The 16,874-nt window shown below is 35.0% G+C and overlaps 1 protein-coding gene across 2 annotated transcripts in view; it reads right to left on the minus strand.

Annotated features, from left to right (window-relative positions):
• Nucleotides 1–128: 128 nt before the first annotated feature.
• The window catches only part of Soat1 (sterol O-acyltransferase 1), a 75,592-nt gene continuing 58,846 nt past the window's right edge, over nt 129–16,874 (minus strand). For both annotated transcript variants that reach the window (XM_063240045.1, XM_005008467.4), the window contains 8 exons: nt 16,066–16,147; nt 15,691–15,736; nt 14,527–14,656; nt 10,577–10,674; nt 6,127–6,225; nt 5,028–5,163; nt 4,051–4,196; nt 129–2,568 (listed from right to left, as the gene is read on the minus strand). In XM_063240045.1, coding sequence (XP_063096115.1) covers nt 2,512–2,568; nt 4,051–4,196; nt 5,028–5,163; nt 6,127–6,225; nt 10,577–10,674; nt 14,527–14,656; nt 15,691–15,736; nt 16,066–16,147 — 794 coding nt within the window. In that variant the 3' untranslated portion in view covers nt 129–2,511. The remainder of the gene's footprint in view (nt 2,569–4,050; nt 4,197–5,027; nt 5,164–6,126; nt 6,226–10,576; nt 10,675–14,526; nt 14,657–15,690; nt 15,737–16,065; nt 16,148–16,874) is intronic.

Below are 16,874 nucleotides of genomic sequence, written 5' to 3' on the forward strand. Positions count from 1 at the left end.
TTCTGACAAGTGGCCAGGTCTTTGTTATGTGATTCTGAAAGTTTCTTAGAATTCTATCAGTTTATAGTCCTACATATATCACTCATTACCACTTAAAATCTTGGCAGAAAAATCAAGTGACAAAGGAGAACAGGTTTTATTTATTTATTTATTTACGGCTTTAATCAAAAGCGTGCAGTGCTGTATCCCAATAATCCCGGAATTTAGAGAGGCTGAAGCACGAAGCTTAAATTTATTAAATTTATTTATTAAATTTGAGCCCAGAATGGCAATTTAGTAAAACCTTATCTCAAAATTAAAACTGAGTAGCCAGGCGTGGTGGTACATACCTGTAACACCAGCACTTAGAAGGCTGAGGTAGGAGGATCACTGTGAGTTCAAGGACAGTCTGAACTACACAGTGAGAATTTGTCTTTAGAAAAAATAATAAAATAAACATTTAAAAAATGAAATAAAAGGAGCAGGAATGTAGCTCAATGTTAGAATGCTTCTGGGTTCAATCCCCAGTAATACATTAAAAAAAAATTTTTTTTAAAAACCTTGCATAGGGGGCTGGAGGTTTAGCTCAGCGTCATAAGCGCCTGCCTTGTAAGCAGGCAGTCGTGAGTTCGATCCCCGGTACCGATATAAAGGAAAAAGACAAAAAAAAAAAAAAAAAAATCCTTGCATCAGTCCAACAAATACAGTATTCAGAATCACTATAGAACAAAGTCCTCTCATAAGAATGCACATTTATAATAGTAACAGAAATATACCCCTAAAAATTCCATTCTCTTGCTTCAAAAGATTGGCTAATTCATAACCAACTCTTAGAACTATTTATTTTTTCATTATTTTTCAAAAGTAGTTAAATTCAAATGACTGACTCATCCTAATTTTCAGGAAAAAAATGCCAGAATGCTGTTGGCAGTTACAGCTTTACTCCATTTATGGTACTGTGCAGAATATACTTACTGGAGACACAACAGAATATCCATTTAAAAATAACCCCTCTTGGGGCGCATGTGTGTTGTTGATGTTTAAAACTTCCTCAGCTATCTGGATCAAAGGTATGGTGAATAAAAAGGATGATTCAGCCAGATGCTTGTGATCCACATTACATGTGGTTATTACAAAACTAGATTATCTACTTGGGAGACTCTAATTGTCTTTAAAAAAAATTCTGCAAAACTTCCCAAATCCAAAAAAGTCAAGTAGCTGCTCCAATTAGGCATAACTTTGAATAATTCATAAATCTCACTTCTTTGGGTAGAAAGTTGATTAATATGGTCTCTGACATCCCTTCTAGCGCAGTCTTTACAAACATAAGCATACCTCATACAGACAGACAAAATAACCCCTACCTCCCACCCTGTATTCAGAGTGGGTATCTTATAACCTGGATATACCACAAACAGAACAGTCCCTTAAAAATAATCATATACTAATTTCCTTAAAATAATCACATCCTAATTTGTATCATCTAAAAATATCACACCATTAAAACCGTAACAACTGAACAAATAATTCAGAAGCCAGCTTCTGGATCCTTAATGATTACTTGAATATTAATGAAAGTGATTAATTCTTATGTTACAGACTCACTAGTCTGCAAAATAATTGAAGTCAGTATTTATTAGACAATAAAATAACTGTACCAAAGCATACTTCTAACTTCAAATAAGTTAAAAAAATCTTCTATGTAAATTACATGATAAATTAGTTTGAACACATAATTAACTCAGCAAATCTTTTAAAAAATTATTTAGAAGTTGTAAGAGCAAAATTTTTTTTATCCTGTGCACTTCATTTTCCCTTCCTACTGACCCCCTCCTCAATATATTTATTACTATAGATACAAACTCAAGAATTCAAGGGAAAAGACAGTTAATTGCTTCACAAAAATTGTGGCCTAAATTGCACAGAGAAGGAAAAAAAGCTGAATAGATTTGAACTTTAAAAGCAATTCAAAGTAAGGTACACAATGAGATTATCTTTGGAAAATAGATTACTTTCCCTTTCTACTAGAAATAGCAAAAACTGTTACATGTTATTTGTCTTCTCCAATTGCATGTTTAATTAGCATAACGTCCAACCGTGTGCATAGAAAAAAATTCTAAGGCAGATAGATGCACTTACTGATTTTACTCTTCCTAAGTGTTTTTCGATAATTCACTGGCCAAAAAAAAAAAAAAAAAAAAAAATGAATGTTTAGATTTTGAGTGGAGAGTCATGAAACAGACAATAACCAGGGTTTAAGATGAGATGACCCAGCAAAAAATCTGTCATAACCTCAGCTACAAGTCTCCCTTCTCCCAAAAAAGATAAAGTTAAGAAGAAGAAAAAGAATACAAGAAATTCAGTGGGCTTTGAACAACCCAGCTTCAGGTGGACTAGGAATGGAATGAGTCACAATGTGCTGCGAAGGCTGGAGTGGTCCCAACTTCAGTAACAGCTGGAAACAGGATGGCCCCGAATCAGGCAGAACGTTCATATCTTCAGTGACAAAGAAAGAAATAAAAGGCCAGTCTTCTAAAATACATATCGACAAGTCCAGGAACGTGGCCGGACATAATCCAGAAATGTGGGCTGTGACAGAAAAAAGAAGAAAACAGAAATGGTTTATTTGTGTTCACTGTGTATGAGGCATGGGGAGTAGACAGGGGTGTCAATCTTACATATGGTATATTTATAGGTTTCCTCTTAGCATTTCAGTAACCTTTAAGTTACAACAAGCTCACTAATCAAAAGATAGCATTTTTATTTCAACTTAGAGCCTTCCATGAAGTTTTTGAAGTTCAATAAACTAAACAATTGCATGGACTCCTGACCAAATTCCAAATAGGTACTATCTCTCTTGGCATACTGTGTTCCTATTTTAGCACAAAACTACTTATTTGACCTAAAATCTAAATAGTGGAAGGATAATGATGATAAAATATGTACACAAAAGACTAATGCAACATGTGATTTTAAATTACTTACTTAACTATTTAAAGGAGAAGCAGATTAAAGAGAATCAAAGTTCAGAAACACAAAAGATGGGAGCAAGAATTTGAAAAAAGCTTCGTGAAAAATATAGCATTCAGACTGAATTTGACGGGATAGTAACATCTGACGTGGAATCTGCGTGAAGAACAGCACGTTAGCTGAATATGGTAGTGCATGCTTGCAATTCTAACACTTGGGCAGGGTAAGAGGATCACAAGTTCAAGTCTATCCTAAGGAACTTAGCAAGATCCTGTCTCAAAATAAAAGGATCAGGAATGCAACTCAATGCAAAGGCCTCTGGGGTCAATCCCCAGGACACAAAAAATAAAAAATAAAAAAGAGGGAGAGAATACCATGACCACAAACTCAAATTAGTTCAGATATACAACCTCAATTAGTTTAGATACACAAAAGGATCAATAGGAAATAAGACACAATTAAAGCTACATAACAAAGACTCTGTATAGAAAAAAAAGAAATGCACAGGAAGAACCTGATTAATCTAATTTTTATCTATAAGTGCGAAGAAAAAACACCCAAGCAGATACATGAAGAAGGCACCTCAAATTTGGGAGTTATCTATGGACAGCTAAAAAATAAACCTCTAATAAAAAATGAAAACTGACCATAATTATGAAAAAGAAAAAAATAAAGCAAAACAAAAAGGATCAAGGGAAATAGAATCCTACCCTATCAATGTTGTCTGACAATTTTATGCGTTTATTACTTGGAGAAAAAGGTGAAATGTATACATTTATGTTTAGGTGATAGGAACATATTTGCTATTGGGAAAACTCTGGAGAATACCTAGCTTTTTAGGCAACAGGAAAAAAATTAGAAAAGACTTAAGAAAAAGCTAAAAAGGAGTAAGAAATAAAACCACTTATTAGGTAAATTCAGTTTGAACCAAAAAAGGGAGAAATTTCAAGGAAAGCAAAATAAGATCACATAATAAACTTTTTATTTCATAGTTCCATCCTTTTGCCAAAGTCACCATAATCTCACTATCCTACTAACATGATCCACCAACCCCTTCAGGGGACAAGTAAGTGTGCATTCCAGTTGGATTTATTGACTCACATTTTTCAGAGGACAGTGTTGACGTGCGTACCATTCTTGAGAATAAAAGCAAACAAGCACTCCCTGGCCCAAGAAAAGGGAAGCCCACACCATAATGTTCCAAATCGGCCTTTTCCGACTATCATTGACAATGAAGTTGAAAGCCACTAAAAATAGGAGAAAACATATTATCAAAACAGTGCATCAGATGAAAAGCCTCAAATATCTGCTGTCATCATTTAATCATTATGGCGAGCATCAACTGTTTATGTATGTGTTTTATTCTTTTTTTGTACCAGAGATAGAACTCATAACCTTGCACTTGCTAGGCAGGTGCTTAAGCCAGTGAGCTAAATCCCCAGCCTGCGGTGTTTTATTCTTAACATTGGTCCTTTTGAGTTCTTCTGTTTTTCCCGTTTTGGGGACTGGACCCAGCGGTCAGTTACATTCTAAGCAAGCACACTATCACTGAACTACAACCCCAGCCCAGGATGTTAGTCCTGTAAATAAAAATGAAGGTTCACTGTTGAATTAGCAAACAGTATTTAATAGAAAAATCACCGGAACAAGTGAAAACCTATTCATGGAGTTACATTCTAATTTATCTCTCTTAACCTCTTCAAAAATGTTACAGTAAGTATGTTATAGTAAGCACACACTCCTGGTATTTAGAAGCAGGGAAGTTTGATTTACACAAATTTCATAGTCTATCAAATCATCATCTTCAATAGTCTCCAAGATGTTACCTAGTTCATCTTCTCTCTTCAAATTATAAACATCCTGAGACAGAGTAATTGTGTGTAATTATTCAAAATCAACATGCTGGCCACATTTAAAATGAATTTGAAAAAAAATTCTGGCCATGTAATAAGCAAGCACTGCCTTGCAATGGTGTTACTGCTGCCTAGCCTTCCTATACTGATTTTATAGTTTCTTTCCTGTGTAATTTTGTCTGTTAATATTAATATCCAGGATTCACAGCATACCAAGATACTTACTTCCGAAGAACATGAAGAGCACAAAGAGGACTGGATAGAAATAGCTCAAGCAAACAGCCAGGGCATATTCATGAACTATAGCAGATAAAGTGAAGACAGCTAACATGGCAGCAGGTTTGAACCTCTTTGAAAAAAACTAAGATAACAAAGAAGTATTGAAAATTTATTTCAAATTTTAAGTAAATAAGCAAGAATTAAAACATGATTATCACATTATTTGTTAATTATATTTATACTTGACTTTCTAACTCTGCTCCTTGAATTAATCCAAACCTATTAAAATAATTATAAAAGATATATACTTATAAACATATGCTCATATAAACATATTTCTCCATTTTCTAAAACATTAATGATCATAGAACTGGGTATATTTTCAAAAACATAAATTTTTAATTAAATTAACTGAGCTTGTATTTGTATTACTGTGGTTAACAAAATGTAGTTTTCTTAAATAAAAAAACAGAATTTCAATTTAGAAAGTGATACCATATGGTAACTAGGGAAGGTAGCCTTTCCAAAAGTAAGATTTACAAAGGAAAAGGACTTGCCTCACTTGTATATGAAACTTCACTTCTAAACAATAGAACTAGCACTCATATACACTGTTATTTCTACCACAAGATTCTGTCCGTTGGTCACCTGCTGTCCTTACTTAACAGTAAATACTGTAATCCAGTGTGACTGATGAGAGATGTAAATCCACACATAGGTATTTCTCCACTTTTAACAAAGAAACAAAAACATGGAAAAAAAAAACTATTTAGAGGGAGATTATTTATTGACAAGATTCATAAGAAATGATTTATTACTGGTGGATCATGTGAATGCCTCCAAAGCCCACCAAAAATTCTTAATTTGTAATTATATAGAATAAACAAAAACATGGTATCCTACCATTATTACTGTACATATTACAGTACTATTCAAAGCAGAAGGGTTCTTAGATGTCAATTTTATAAGAAAAAGCCAAGAAATTACTGTATCAATTATTCTTTTCATCATGAGGAATTAAGTATAACTTTCTGTCTGCACAATACTGACACCTCCTAGAAATATCTACTTCTTAAATAATTATCAACTAAATCTTGCTGCTTACCCAAAGCAGGTCCTTGTAAACATAGTAGTATAGCCAGTCATGGACTACTACATTCCAGGTTCTATAGTAGTTAGAGTATGATGTAGAATTCCACCAATCCTGGGGGGAAAAATTAAAGATATAAAAAGTGAAAGCCTTGAATATTTCCAGAGCACATACACAAATGACACAGAACCCAGAATGTTGTGTTATAAATTGTTCACCCATATACTGAGGTGAGGAAAACCTTTATTTAATCCATTCCTATTGGCTTGAACCACTAGTTGTACATGCATGACTGTTCCATCAGGTGACTTAAACTAACCCATGGGACATGCATGACAATAAAAGTGATTACTTTATTACTAATGATACAAGCCAGCAGATGGGACAGTCATGTGTGTATCTCCAGTAGTTCAAGCCAGTGGGAACATAATATGTAAAAATTAGAGCCATCCAGCAGCAAGACATACCAATTATGGCCTCATCATGAATATGTTAAGGCAGTCTGGTTATGCATATTCAATACAACATTATTTCAGTATTTATACATGATTAAATTCCTAGGACTATTTTACCTCATTATCAAATTATGATGAAAAATGCAGAGCATAGTAAGTATTTAAATCTAATGTTCAAGGACTCAAACCGCACGGGAAATTCTTCCCAGAATCAATAACTGGGACCACTTCTTATTAAAAAGTTTCTGCATGTCAAAAGAAATCTCCAGCATAGTGAAAAGAAAACCCACAAACTGGGAAAAGATTTTAGTGAACTCTCTCTCAGACAAGGGCCTCTTGTCTAAAACATAAAGAATTAAAGAAACTCAGACCTCCAAAATTCAAAGATCCAATCCAAAAATGGGCATCTGAGATGAATACGCAATTCTCAGATGAAGAAATGCAAATGGCAAATAAATACATGAAAACATGCTCATCATCATTGGTCATTAGAGAAATGCAAATTAAAACCACACTGAGATGCCATCTCACTCCTGAAAGAATGGCCAGGATCAAGAAAACCGACAACAAATGCTGGAGAGGCTGTGGGGAAAAAGGAACTCTCCTGCACTGCTGGTGGGAGTGTAGACTGGTACAGCCTTTGTGGAGATCTGTCTGGAGATTTCTCAAAAAGTTGGGACTGGAAATCCCATTTATTCCAGCTATTCCACTTCTAGGCATATTCCCAGAAGAACTGAAAGCATCATACCACAGTGATATATGTGCACCTATGTTTATAGCAGCACAATTTGTAATCACCAGATCTTGGAAACAACCCAAGTGTCCATCAACTGAGGAATGGATAAAAAAGTTGTGGTATTTCTATACAATGGAGTATTATTCAGCTATAAAGAAGGATCACATTGAGATATTTATCAATAAATGGGCGCAGCTTGAAACCATACTCATAAGTGAAATAAATCAATCTCGCATGTGTGAATACCGAATAGTTTCCCTAATGTAAGTAATGATTCAAATATATAAAAATAAGTGGTAATCATGATTCCCCATTAGGTGGCCTTGAAGCCTTATAAAGTTTTCACTCATTAATTAGAAAGGCTTTATTCTGGGCTTCTTGATATGAAAATATTTGAAGCTAGAGTATATGAAGTTTTATCCAAACATTTCAAGGAAAAAGACAGACACTATGGTAACTACTATTAAGTCGGGTTATATGGTGGTGAAGTACTAGGTTGCTGAAACAGTCATGCTTTGACCTCTATTGTTATATTGCTTTGTCCTGTTTTATCTTAATCTCCCCCTTATTGTTTTTTAAAAAATTATTTAGTCATTTCTTATGTTTGTCTTAATTAAAGAAAAAATTTAAAAAATTAGGATATATAAATAGTAACTCTTTTTGATTTCCTATTAACTTGTTTTGAAGTCCTGTAGTACTCCCACGATCTTGTTTTGACCGATTAGACTCTGTTCCATTCTATATGATAGTATCAAGTTTGAAGACATAGGCAACTACTTTGAAGGCAATAAGATTCACTAAGATACCCATTCTGGTTTGACTATTGTCTTCTTTGGAAGTCCTGTAATGTTTACAATGCCTAAGTTTTATTGGTCTTGTTCTCTACTGTTTTGTCCAACTTTATAATATCTAATGAGATAGACAATTCTTTTTAAGGAAACAAGGGACAACGTTGATAACCATTGTTGATAACCTTGTACTCTGTTCTACATCATGTGCTATGTTTATCCTTGGTTTTGACTGACAACTTTGTTTTGCCATATTTGACTTTATTCTCTCCCCCCCAAAAAAGTAATAAGAACTAAGGAGTAATAAAATCCAAAATGTGTAAATTTTGTTGTAAAAAAGAGAGGGGAAAAAAAAGAGCTCTAATGGATATAACAGCAAGTATGTTTAGGGGTGTTAAATAGCTGACTATATTAATGTTTTTGGATCATTGAACACAGCTGTTTGCAGTCTCCCTGTTTGAATGTCCACCTTGTATTCTTTGATACTGTGATTTGAGCAACTTTTTCAAGATGATAATATGTAATCTACTAACAGGTGATTTCTTACTGTTATGTTTTTTGTTTTGTTTTGTTTTGTAGTTCTGTATTACGTGTACCCTTACACCGTTTTGTTTTGTTTTGTGTTTTTCTCTTTTTCCTCTTAAATAAAAAAAAAAAAAATAGAAAAAAAAAATAAATCTAATGTTCACTTACACAACTGTCACTGAACTCTTTCCAGTCCTGCCAGAACATAATGAAACACGCAAACCTCATGATGCCTGGATCAAGTGCTACCAGTGAAGAGTTGTTGGAGATTATAAATAACAAGATTCAGTTATATTGCAGAAGGATGGCAACCACCTCCAGGTCCTAGTCTCCCTTTTTATATGTCTTTTCCCAAATTTTAAGATCAGACTAATAGAATTAGACATTAAATTTGAAACTCACACTTACTGCTTCTTTGAGAAAAGAATGGCAGACCTGGGAAGTTGCCCAAGTAACATAACTTTAGTGCGCTAAGTAGTGTTGTAGAACACTGTGAGCCACACTCTGGCTCTATTTTACAATGTCTGACTTTAAACATATATAAAGATACTACTATTCTAGGTGTGGTGGCACATCCCAGCACTTAGGAGGCTGAGGCAAGGAGGGTCACTGTGAGGTCAAGGTCAGCCTGCCATTAGTGTGAGACCCTGTGTCAAAGAAAAAAAAAAAAAAAGAAGAAGAAAAAACACTATTTTGACCAGAATTAATACCTTTCCAAATAAAAGGAAAAGGTATATATAAGACTGCTCAACAGTCTTAAATGGATTGATTTGCTGAGGTCACGCTAACAGACTAGTCAGAGAAGTCTCAGGGTGCCTACTAGACAAATGTGTCCTTACTATAATCACCAATATATTCTCAAAGGACTCAGCAGAAACCATATATTGTATTAAGCAAGAGACTTTAGAGGCAGAAGAAACAAAGAAGCTAAATATGTCTATATCAGAATTTCAGACTTGATATCAGTATATTCAAAGAAAAGAAAATTATTTCACAATGTTTCTATCAAACTGTTGGTGATAATAGCCAACAATGTGCAAGCATTTATTTAATTTTTTTCCTAGAAGATAGATTTTTCATATATCCAAATTGCTCATTTTATTACACCATTTTACCTTAATTCATACCTGTAATTATGAGTCTGAATACCAAATAATATTCTCAGTAAACAATGTATTTCTTTCCAACAAATTAGGACTGTTTAATATCTGATACTTTAGGAAAAGTAAACAAATTTTAGTTTTTTTAAGACAGAAAAAATACAAACAACACAGAATTTCATAGAAAATTAACAATGGTTATTACATATTGCTATCTTCAAAGTAGTTGCTCAAGATATAGCTATGCAAAATTCATTGAACAATATAAGCAAAACTGTTCTCGTCAATGAACTAAATTAGTAGTGTAACTATCTTAGCTAACCTGTGTATATGCATATTTTTTTCTTTTCCTTTCCTTCTTTTCTGTTTTCCCTCACCCCAGTTGTTCTTTCCTTTTGAGCAGTTTCTTTCCCTTTCACAATTAATCTACTGTAGATTTTGGATCTTACTTACTCTTTGAGTTTCTTACACTAGGGAGAGAATACCATGTTTACACATGTGAGTCTGATTTATCTCACTTATGAGTATGGTCTCGAGTTGCATCCATTTACCTATAAAAACCTCAAGATTATCCTTTTTTATAGCTGAGTAGTGCTTCATTGTAGAAGAATACATCTTTCTTATCCATTTCTGTGTTGATGAGTATTTGGCTGTTTCCAAGATTTAGCTATTACGGATTGTGTTGCTATAAATAAGGGTGTGCATATATTGCTGTGGTATAAAGAAATACATAAAATCTAAAAGAAAGATGAAGAGCTGGGGATTTAGCTTAGTGGTACAAGTGTCTGCCTGGCAAGCCTGAAGTCATGAGTTCGACCCCCAGCACCCAAAGAAAGAAGGATGAGTCCACGGATATATTACCTTGTAAAACATCCTGTCACCAAATCGTAACATCTCAGCAAAGGCATTGAGCCAGCAGTGCAAAAAGGCAAAAAAAGAAAGTAACATTATCAGCAAACCTGAAAATAAGATTAACAATATGAAGAGACTTTTCAAATAGCTCACATACTAAGCCATTAATTACATGCCATCATTTGTTTAGCTGGGATTATTTTATAAAATACATATTTTAGTTTACTCATTCCAGAGATGATACAGTACATTTTTGGAAATTAATTTAAAAAATATCAGTAATAGACCACCCACAATGTTTTAAAGAAATGCCTCGATAAATGGCTTCATTTGGCAGTCAAGCCTCTTAAAAATATGACTCGATAAACACATTTCTATGGGGCTGGGGATTTAGCTTAGCAGCATAAGCGCCTGCCTTGCAAGCAGACAGTCGTGAGTTTGGTCCCCGGTACCCTTAAAAGGAAAAAGACAAAAAAAAAAAAAAAAAAAAAAAAACTTTCTAAACCAAATGTTTAAAACTGGAAGATTTTGCTCCCTCGCTATTTTATGCAATTATTGGCAACTCTGGACTCATTTTTGGTGGTGATACACTAGAGGGTAAGATTGTGCCCCTGGGATCTAGTTGTTCGAAGCCAGGTGACTGCTAAACACCCTACAACATATCAGAGTCACCCCAAAGAACTATCCAGCCCAAAACATTAACACTAACAAGGTTAATATAACCTGAGTTAACTTCCATCCAATAACTGTATCCTCAGTGTTGTAAATATCATCCTGACGAAACTTCTCTCATTCCAAATACTTCACACCTATAAGACATCATCCCACTATCTCAAAGTTCTTGCTACCAGTTATATGCCAGGCAAAAGCCTATTTTTTAATACCCAGTGTTAAATGTCATCTTTATGAAATTAAGTCCATAAGCACTTTGGTGTATGTGTATATATTACAATACATACCGTGTGTGTGTGTGTGTGTGTGTGTGTGTGTGTGTGTGTGCGTGCGAGTGTATATAATATATGAAATACCTATTTATATATTATCCTCTTTCACTCACTTATTCAAAAATATTTATAGAGCATCTACTATGTGCCAGACAATCAGAGAATATAGGATTGTAACATTTAAGACACAATCTTTATTTTTTAAGACATAATCCTTGATGTAAAGGAATTTGCAACAATTGAAAAGACATCCAAATATGTAATACATATTTTATTGTAAGGACAGATAAAGTTTATTATATGAGTCAGAAGGATTACAGGGAGAAGTCTCAAAAGAAAGAATAAAGAAGAGCAGCAATAAAAATTACTAAAATTTAATTAGTAAAGAGGAAGAGTTAACTCAAAGGAAAAAAATAAAAGCTCCCAGGGAATAAAGATTGTCTTGTATGATACAGAGTCTTCGGCAACTGGCAGTCAATGGTGTTAAGAGAGAAGGTATGGCTGGAAGACAGAATAAGATAAATAGCACCAAGTGAAATTTCTAAATGTGATCAGAGCATCCAGTGCTCCATGGAGGTCAATTTGGATATGGGCTAAATAAACAATCTACTCAGGTTAGAATCAGTTTAATTGGTGATTTTAACAGGGTACTTCAGTGGCCTTGTAATAGTAAGAGCAAGATTATAGTGAACCGAACAGTGAAAAGATAAAGGGGCTAGTGGAAAATGGTGCAGTGGTAAGTAACAGATCAGCCTCTCTGAGATTTGGAATTCAGACACTGGAAAATAAGGTTGAGGCAGGAAGATTACTGTGAGTTTGAGACCAGCCTAGGCTACATGAGTTGAAGGCCAGCCTGAAATACAAACAAGACCATATCTCAAAACAAATAAAAACAAAAACAAAAAACCTAAACTTTGGAAAATGAAGAAGAAGAAGAAGACAAAGAAGACGAAGAAGACGACGAAGGAAGAAGAAGAAGAAGAAGACAAAGAAGACGAAGAAGATGACGAAAACGAAGAAGACGAAGAAGACGACGGCGATGAAGATGAAGACCAAGACGAAGAAGACGACGACAATGACGACGACGACAAAGAAGAAGAAGAAGAAGAAGAAGAAGAAGAAGAAGAAGAAGAAGAAGAAGAAGACGAAGAAGAAGTAGTAGTAGTAGTAGTAGTAGTAGATTCCTTGGGACCAAAAAAGATCTGACAGGAAAATTAAAGCCTACGGAAAAAACTAAAGAGTCAGAACACAATGTGGAGAATAGGAGGGTGGTCTGTACTTCTCCCTGGCTCCCCCGATCATGGCTTGTCTAGGGACAAAGTGAAAGTTGGGACTTCGCAGGGCTCTGAGAGAATCTTGGAGGTAGAATGCATCAGTGGGTGCTGTGAGTTGGCAAAGAGAGCGCAGGATGCTCGTCCCCCAAGTCCTTGGATAGGCAACAGGTGGAAAACTTCTCTAATCCAAGTACCCACCACATCCCTGGAGACAGTGCTTGGTTAGATGTCATTCTGGGGAAGGATTGTTGTTTGAACCCAGGACTTAAGAGCACCTTTAGACAGCTTAACTTCAAGATCCCCAGTGTTACAATCCCACAATAATTGGGTAAGACAGAGCCATGAGAGAAAATTACTACTATTAGCAGAAATATAGCAGCTACATATGATACATACTAGCTGTTAATTAATGCCTTTTTTATGTTTATACTATGTTTGTGGCTTTCTTCTTCTACAGTTAAGAATGGTACATAACTGGTTCTTATAGTATGTTAATATCCAATTTGCCCTGGATAGGTTGTGTCATTGTATCTAGTTTTTAGAAGCCAATAGGCTGCTGAACACCCTGAAACATAGAAGAACCACCCCGAAGAATTAACCGGCCCCAAACATTAATACTGACTAGGTCAATACTCCTCATATCTAAAGACCCAATCAAAAATGGGAATCTGAAATGAACAGATGCTTCTTCTCCAATAAAGAAATACATATGGCCAGAAAATACAGGAAAAAATGTTCAACATCGCAGGCCATTCAAAAAATGCAAATTAAAACAACACTGAGATTCCATCTCCCTCCAGAAAGAATGACTGTCATCAAGAAATCAAATAACAAATGCTGGAGAGGCTGCAGGAAAGAAAGGAATCCTTCTATAGACTGATACAACCAGTATATAAAGAAGTGTGGAGCTTCCTCAAAAATCTAAAACTAGAAATTCCATTTGATCCAGCTATTCCCCTTCTAGGTATCCTGAAAGTTAAAAACAACGTAATATTACAGTGATACCCATGTTTACAGGGGCACAACTTATAAAAGCTAAATCCTAGAAGCAGCACATATGTCCAGCAACAGATGAATGGCTAAAGAAAACATGGTATATATACATAAGAAAATATTACTTTGCAATAAAGGATAAACTGAAGTCATTTATAGGAAAACTGATACACCTTGAGACCGCATGTTAAGTAAATCGGACATTCAAAATTAAGTATCACATGGTTTCTCTTACTTGAGAAACCCAATATATAAAGTGCAAATGAAAAGACAAAGACAGTAGGAAAAAAGAAAGAGAAAAAAATCTTATTGTAATCTAGAAAGGCCAATGTATTTAAAAATGTACCTTGATTTAGCCAGGTGTGGTGGTACATACCTATAATCCCCTGAGGCAGGAGGATCATTATAAATTCAAGACCAGCCTGAATACAAAATGAGCTCAAGGCCAGTCTGATCTACACAGTGAAACCCTGTCTCAGAAAAACAAAAACAACAAAAAAAAAATGTACCTTGATTTAGTATAATTGTTTCATGTATTTTATGTTTTTTGGCCTGTTAGTCTGGCTGTTAATCTGTGTTTATTGCAATTATAAGATTTATTATAAGATAAAGACATAAAATGTAAAAACGTATTTATATCGGCACATGAATATATAGAAAATCAGGAAAACCAAAGATGATTATAGGCAATAGCTTTCTATTTTCCTTTTGAATGTATAATGACCAAATTCTCAAGTCCCCATGTTACCTGGCAAGATGGAATTAAATACACACAGAACCATGACACGAGCGCTGAAGGGTTCCTGTTTGATATTTCTAAACAACGGTGCACAAAGCCTTTCAAAGATGTAGTACACATAAAACAAACAACCGAAAACCTACAACGTAACAAAGATAATAATGAAAATTTGGTAAGTAAAGATGGAAAGTGGTATTTTTACTGTCAGAGAGTATACATATGTGACCCTTAAACTAATGTTTACACATATTCCATTTTACTCTACTATCTAACACTGCAAATAATCCTTCAGAAGTATTACTCAAGCCTACCTGTATCGTAATTTTTTTCTTCTGGGGGGGTGGTCTTTGTGAGAACAGGGTCTCACTGTGCAATTCAGGCTGGCCTTGAGCTCTGTAGCCCACGCTGGTCTTGAACTCGTAACTATCTTCTTGCCTCAGGCTCCCATAGTGCTAAGATTACACGCGTGCACCACCATGCCCAGCTTCTACTGTAACTTATCACATCCCTTTAATAATTCCTCTTTCTCTCTCTCTCTCTTTCTGCTAGAGTCTTACTCTATAGTACAAGCTGGCCTTGAGCTCCCTTACATAACCCTGGCTGCCCTTGAACTCACAGGCAATCCTCCTGCTCAGACTCCACAGTGCTATGGTTATAGGTGTGCACCATTATGCCCACCAACTGATTTGCATTTTAAAAGATTATCTAAGAAATATTTTTTTCCTTGCTACAAAAGACCTATAAAAGAATTTATGTTACAAATAGATATTTTAAATAAAATGAGATCTTCTGGGACTTATGATTCTGATAATGGGATAAGGGAGAAACAGGATTTTCAATTACTGAAATAACCAAATAAAATATAATGACATTAATACTTTCTTTTACTAAAGAAAAAAATTTTTTTCTTGGTACCAAAAATGGAGCTCAGACCATGCACTTGCCAGACAGGTGCTGTGCCACTGAGCTACATCCCTGGCCCAAGAAAATTACTTTTGGCAAAACAAACAGTGCATATACTATTAAAAGATTACACAGTCTCAACACACACTATTCCTGAGTTCCTCAATCACATAAATTTTACCAATATTTAAAACAAATAATAAATGTAAGTTCTCATCTCCAACCAATCAATACACCTTAGGCAGTTAAAAAATAAATTTTAAAAAGTACCTGTGCAAACTGCATAGCAACATAACGCCATCTTATAGTAGGAGTTCTATAAAAAAGAAACAAGTTTTCGAAAGTAAGTAATCAAACTTAAGGCTCCCACAATAAGTATTTTTCCATAAAGAGTATCATTTATGGTGGGGTATATAGCTCATTAACCCTGGGTTCAATCCAAAATATTCAATAATTTAATTATGCCCAAATTTTCTATTTATCAAATTAGACTACTAGATCATATGAAGCTTCTTATGACAGAGAGAAAATGAAGACACATGGGGTTTTCTCCTCAGCCTACATGAAGTGGCTGCTGCCACCTTTTCTCCCCTCACTTATGCAATAGCTGCTTCTCCTCACAGCTGTACTTTGCAGGGCCATTACCTGGGATAGCTGTCCCGGTAGATAAGTGTAGGAGCAAACAGGAAGTATAAGTACTGGTTGACTGTGGGTATTGGAACTGTGCCTAGGAAAAGAAAACCAGAGCAGAGACTTTTGATTTCTTCCAGTGAAGCTAAAAGGGGGAAAACAAGGAAGTACAGACAGAAGAGGAAAGAACAACGTAACTTCTTAGTTCATGTTGTTTACTTTTTTTTTTTTTTGCAATTACTGAGTATTACCAATCTAAGTTATTCCTGTGATTGAGTAACTGCTAACATGTTAAGCAATAATTTGCAAAGACTAAACAAGCACAGATGTAAAGTTAGCCACAGTCAGTGAATGCAAAGTTACAGAAGAGTCTAATGAGCCATTTATTTATAGGTACAAGGAGAAAACAAGAACCATCAGTGCTGGATGCAGAAGCACACACCTATAATCCCAGCTACTCAAGAGGCTGAGGCAGAACTGCAAGTTGTGGTCAGCCTGGGCAACACAGTGAGGCCACATCATAAAAATAAATATTTAAAAAACATTTTGTTAATTTTTATTTTGATTTGGGGGGGCAGTTTCTGAGACAGGGTCTCACTATGCAGTTTGGGCTGGACTTGAGCTCACTTTGTAGCCCAGGCTAGTCTCAAACTTGCGCAAACAATCCTTCTGCCTCAGCCTCCTGTGTACTAGGATTACAGGCATGAGCCACCATGCCTGGCTACTTTTGTTAATTTTTAAAAGACGGGAATATTGAAATAATCAAGAAACTGTAATGTACTCTTCTAAATCAATATGGAACCCAATGTTGAAATATCCTTTCA

Source organism: Cavia porcellus, unplaced genomic scaffold, assembly GCF_034190915.1.
Source record: "Cavia porcellus strain 051 isolate PalLab524CR breed Dunkin Hartley unplaced genomic scaffold, mCavPor4.1 scaffold_29, whole genome shotgun sequence".
Taxonomy (NCBI): Eukaryota; Metazoa; Chordata; class Mammalia; order Rodentia; family Caviidae; genus Cavia; species Cavia porcellus.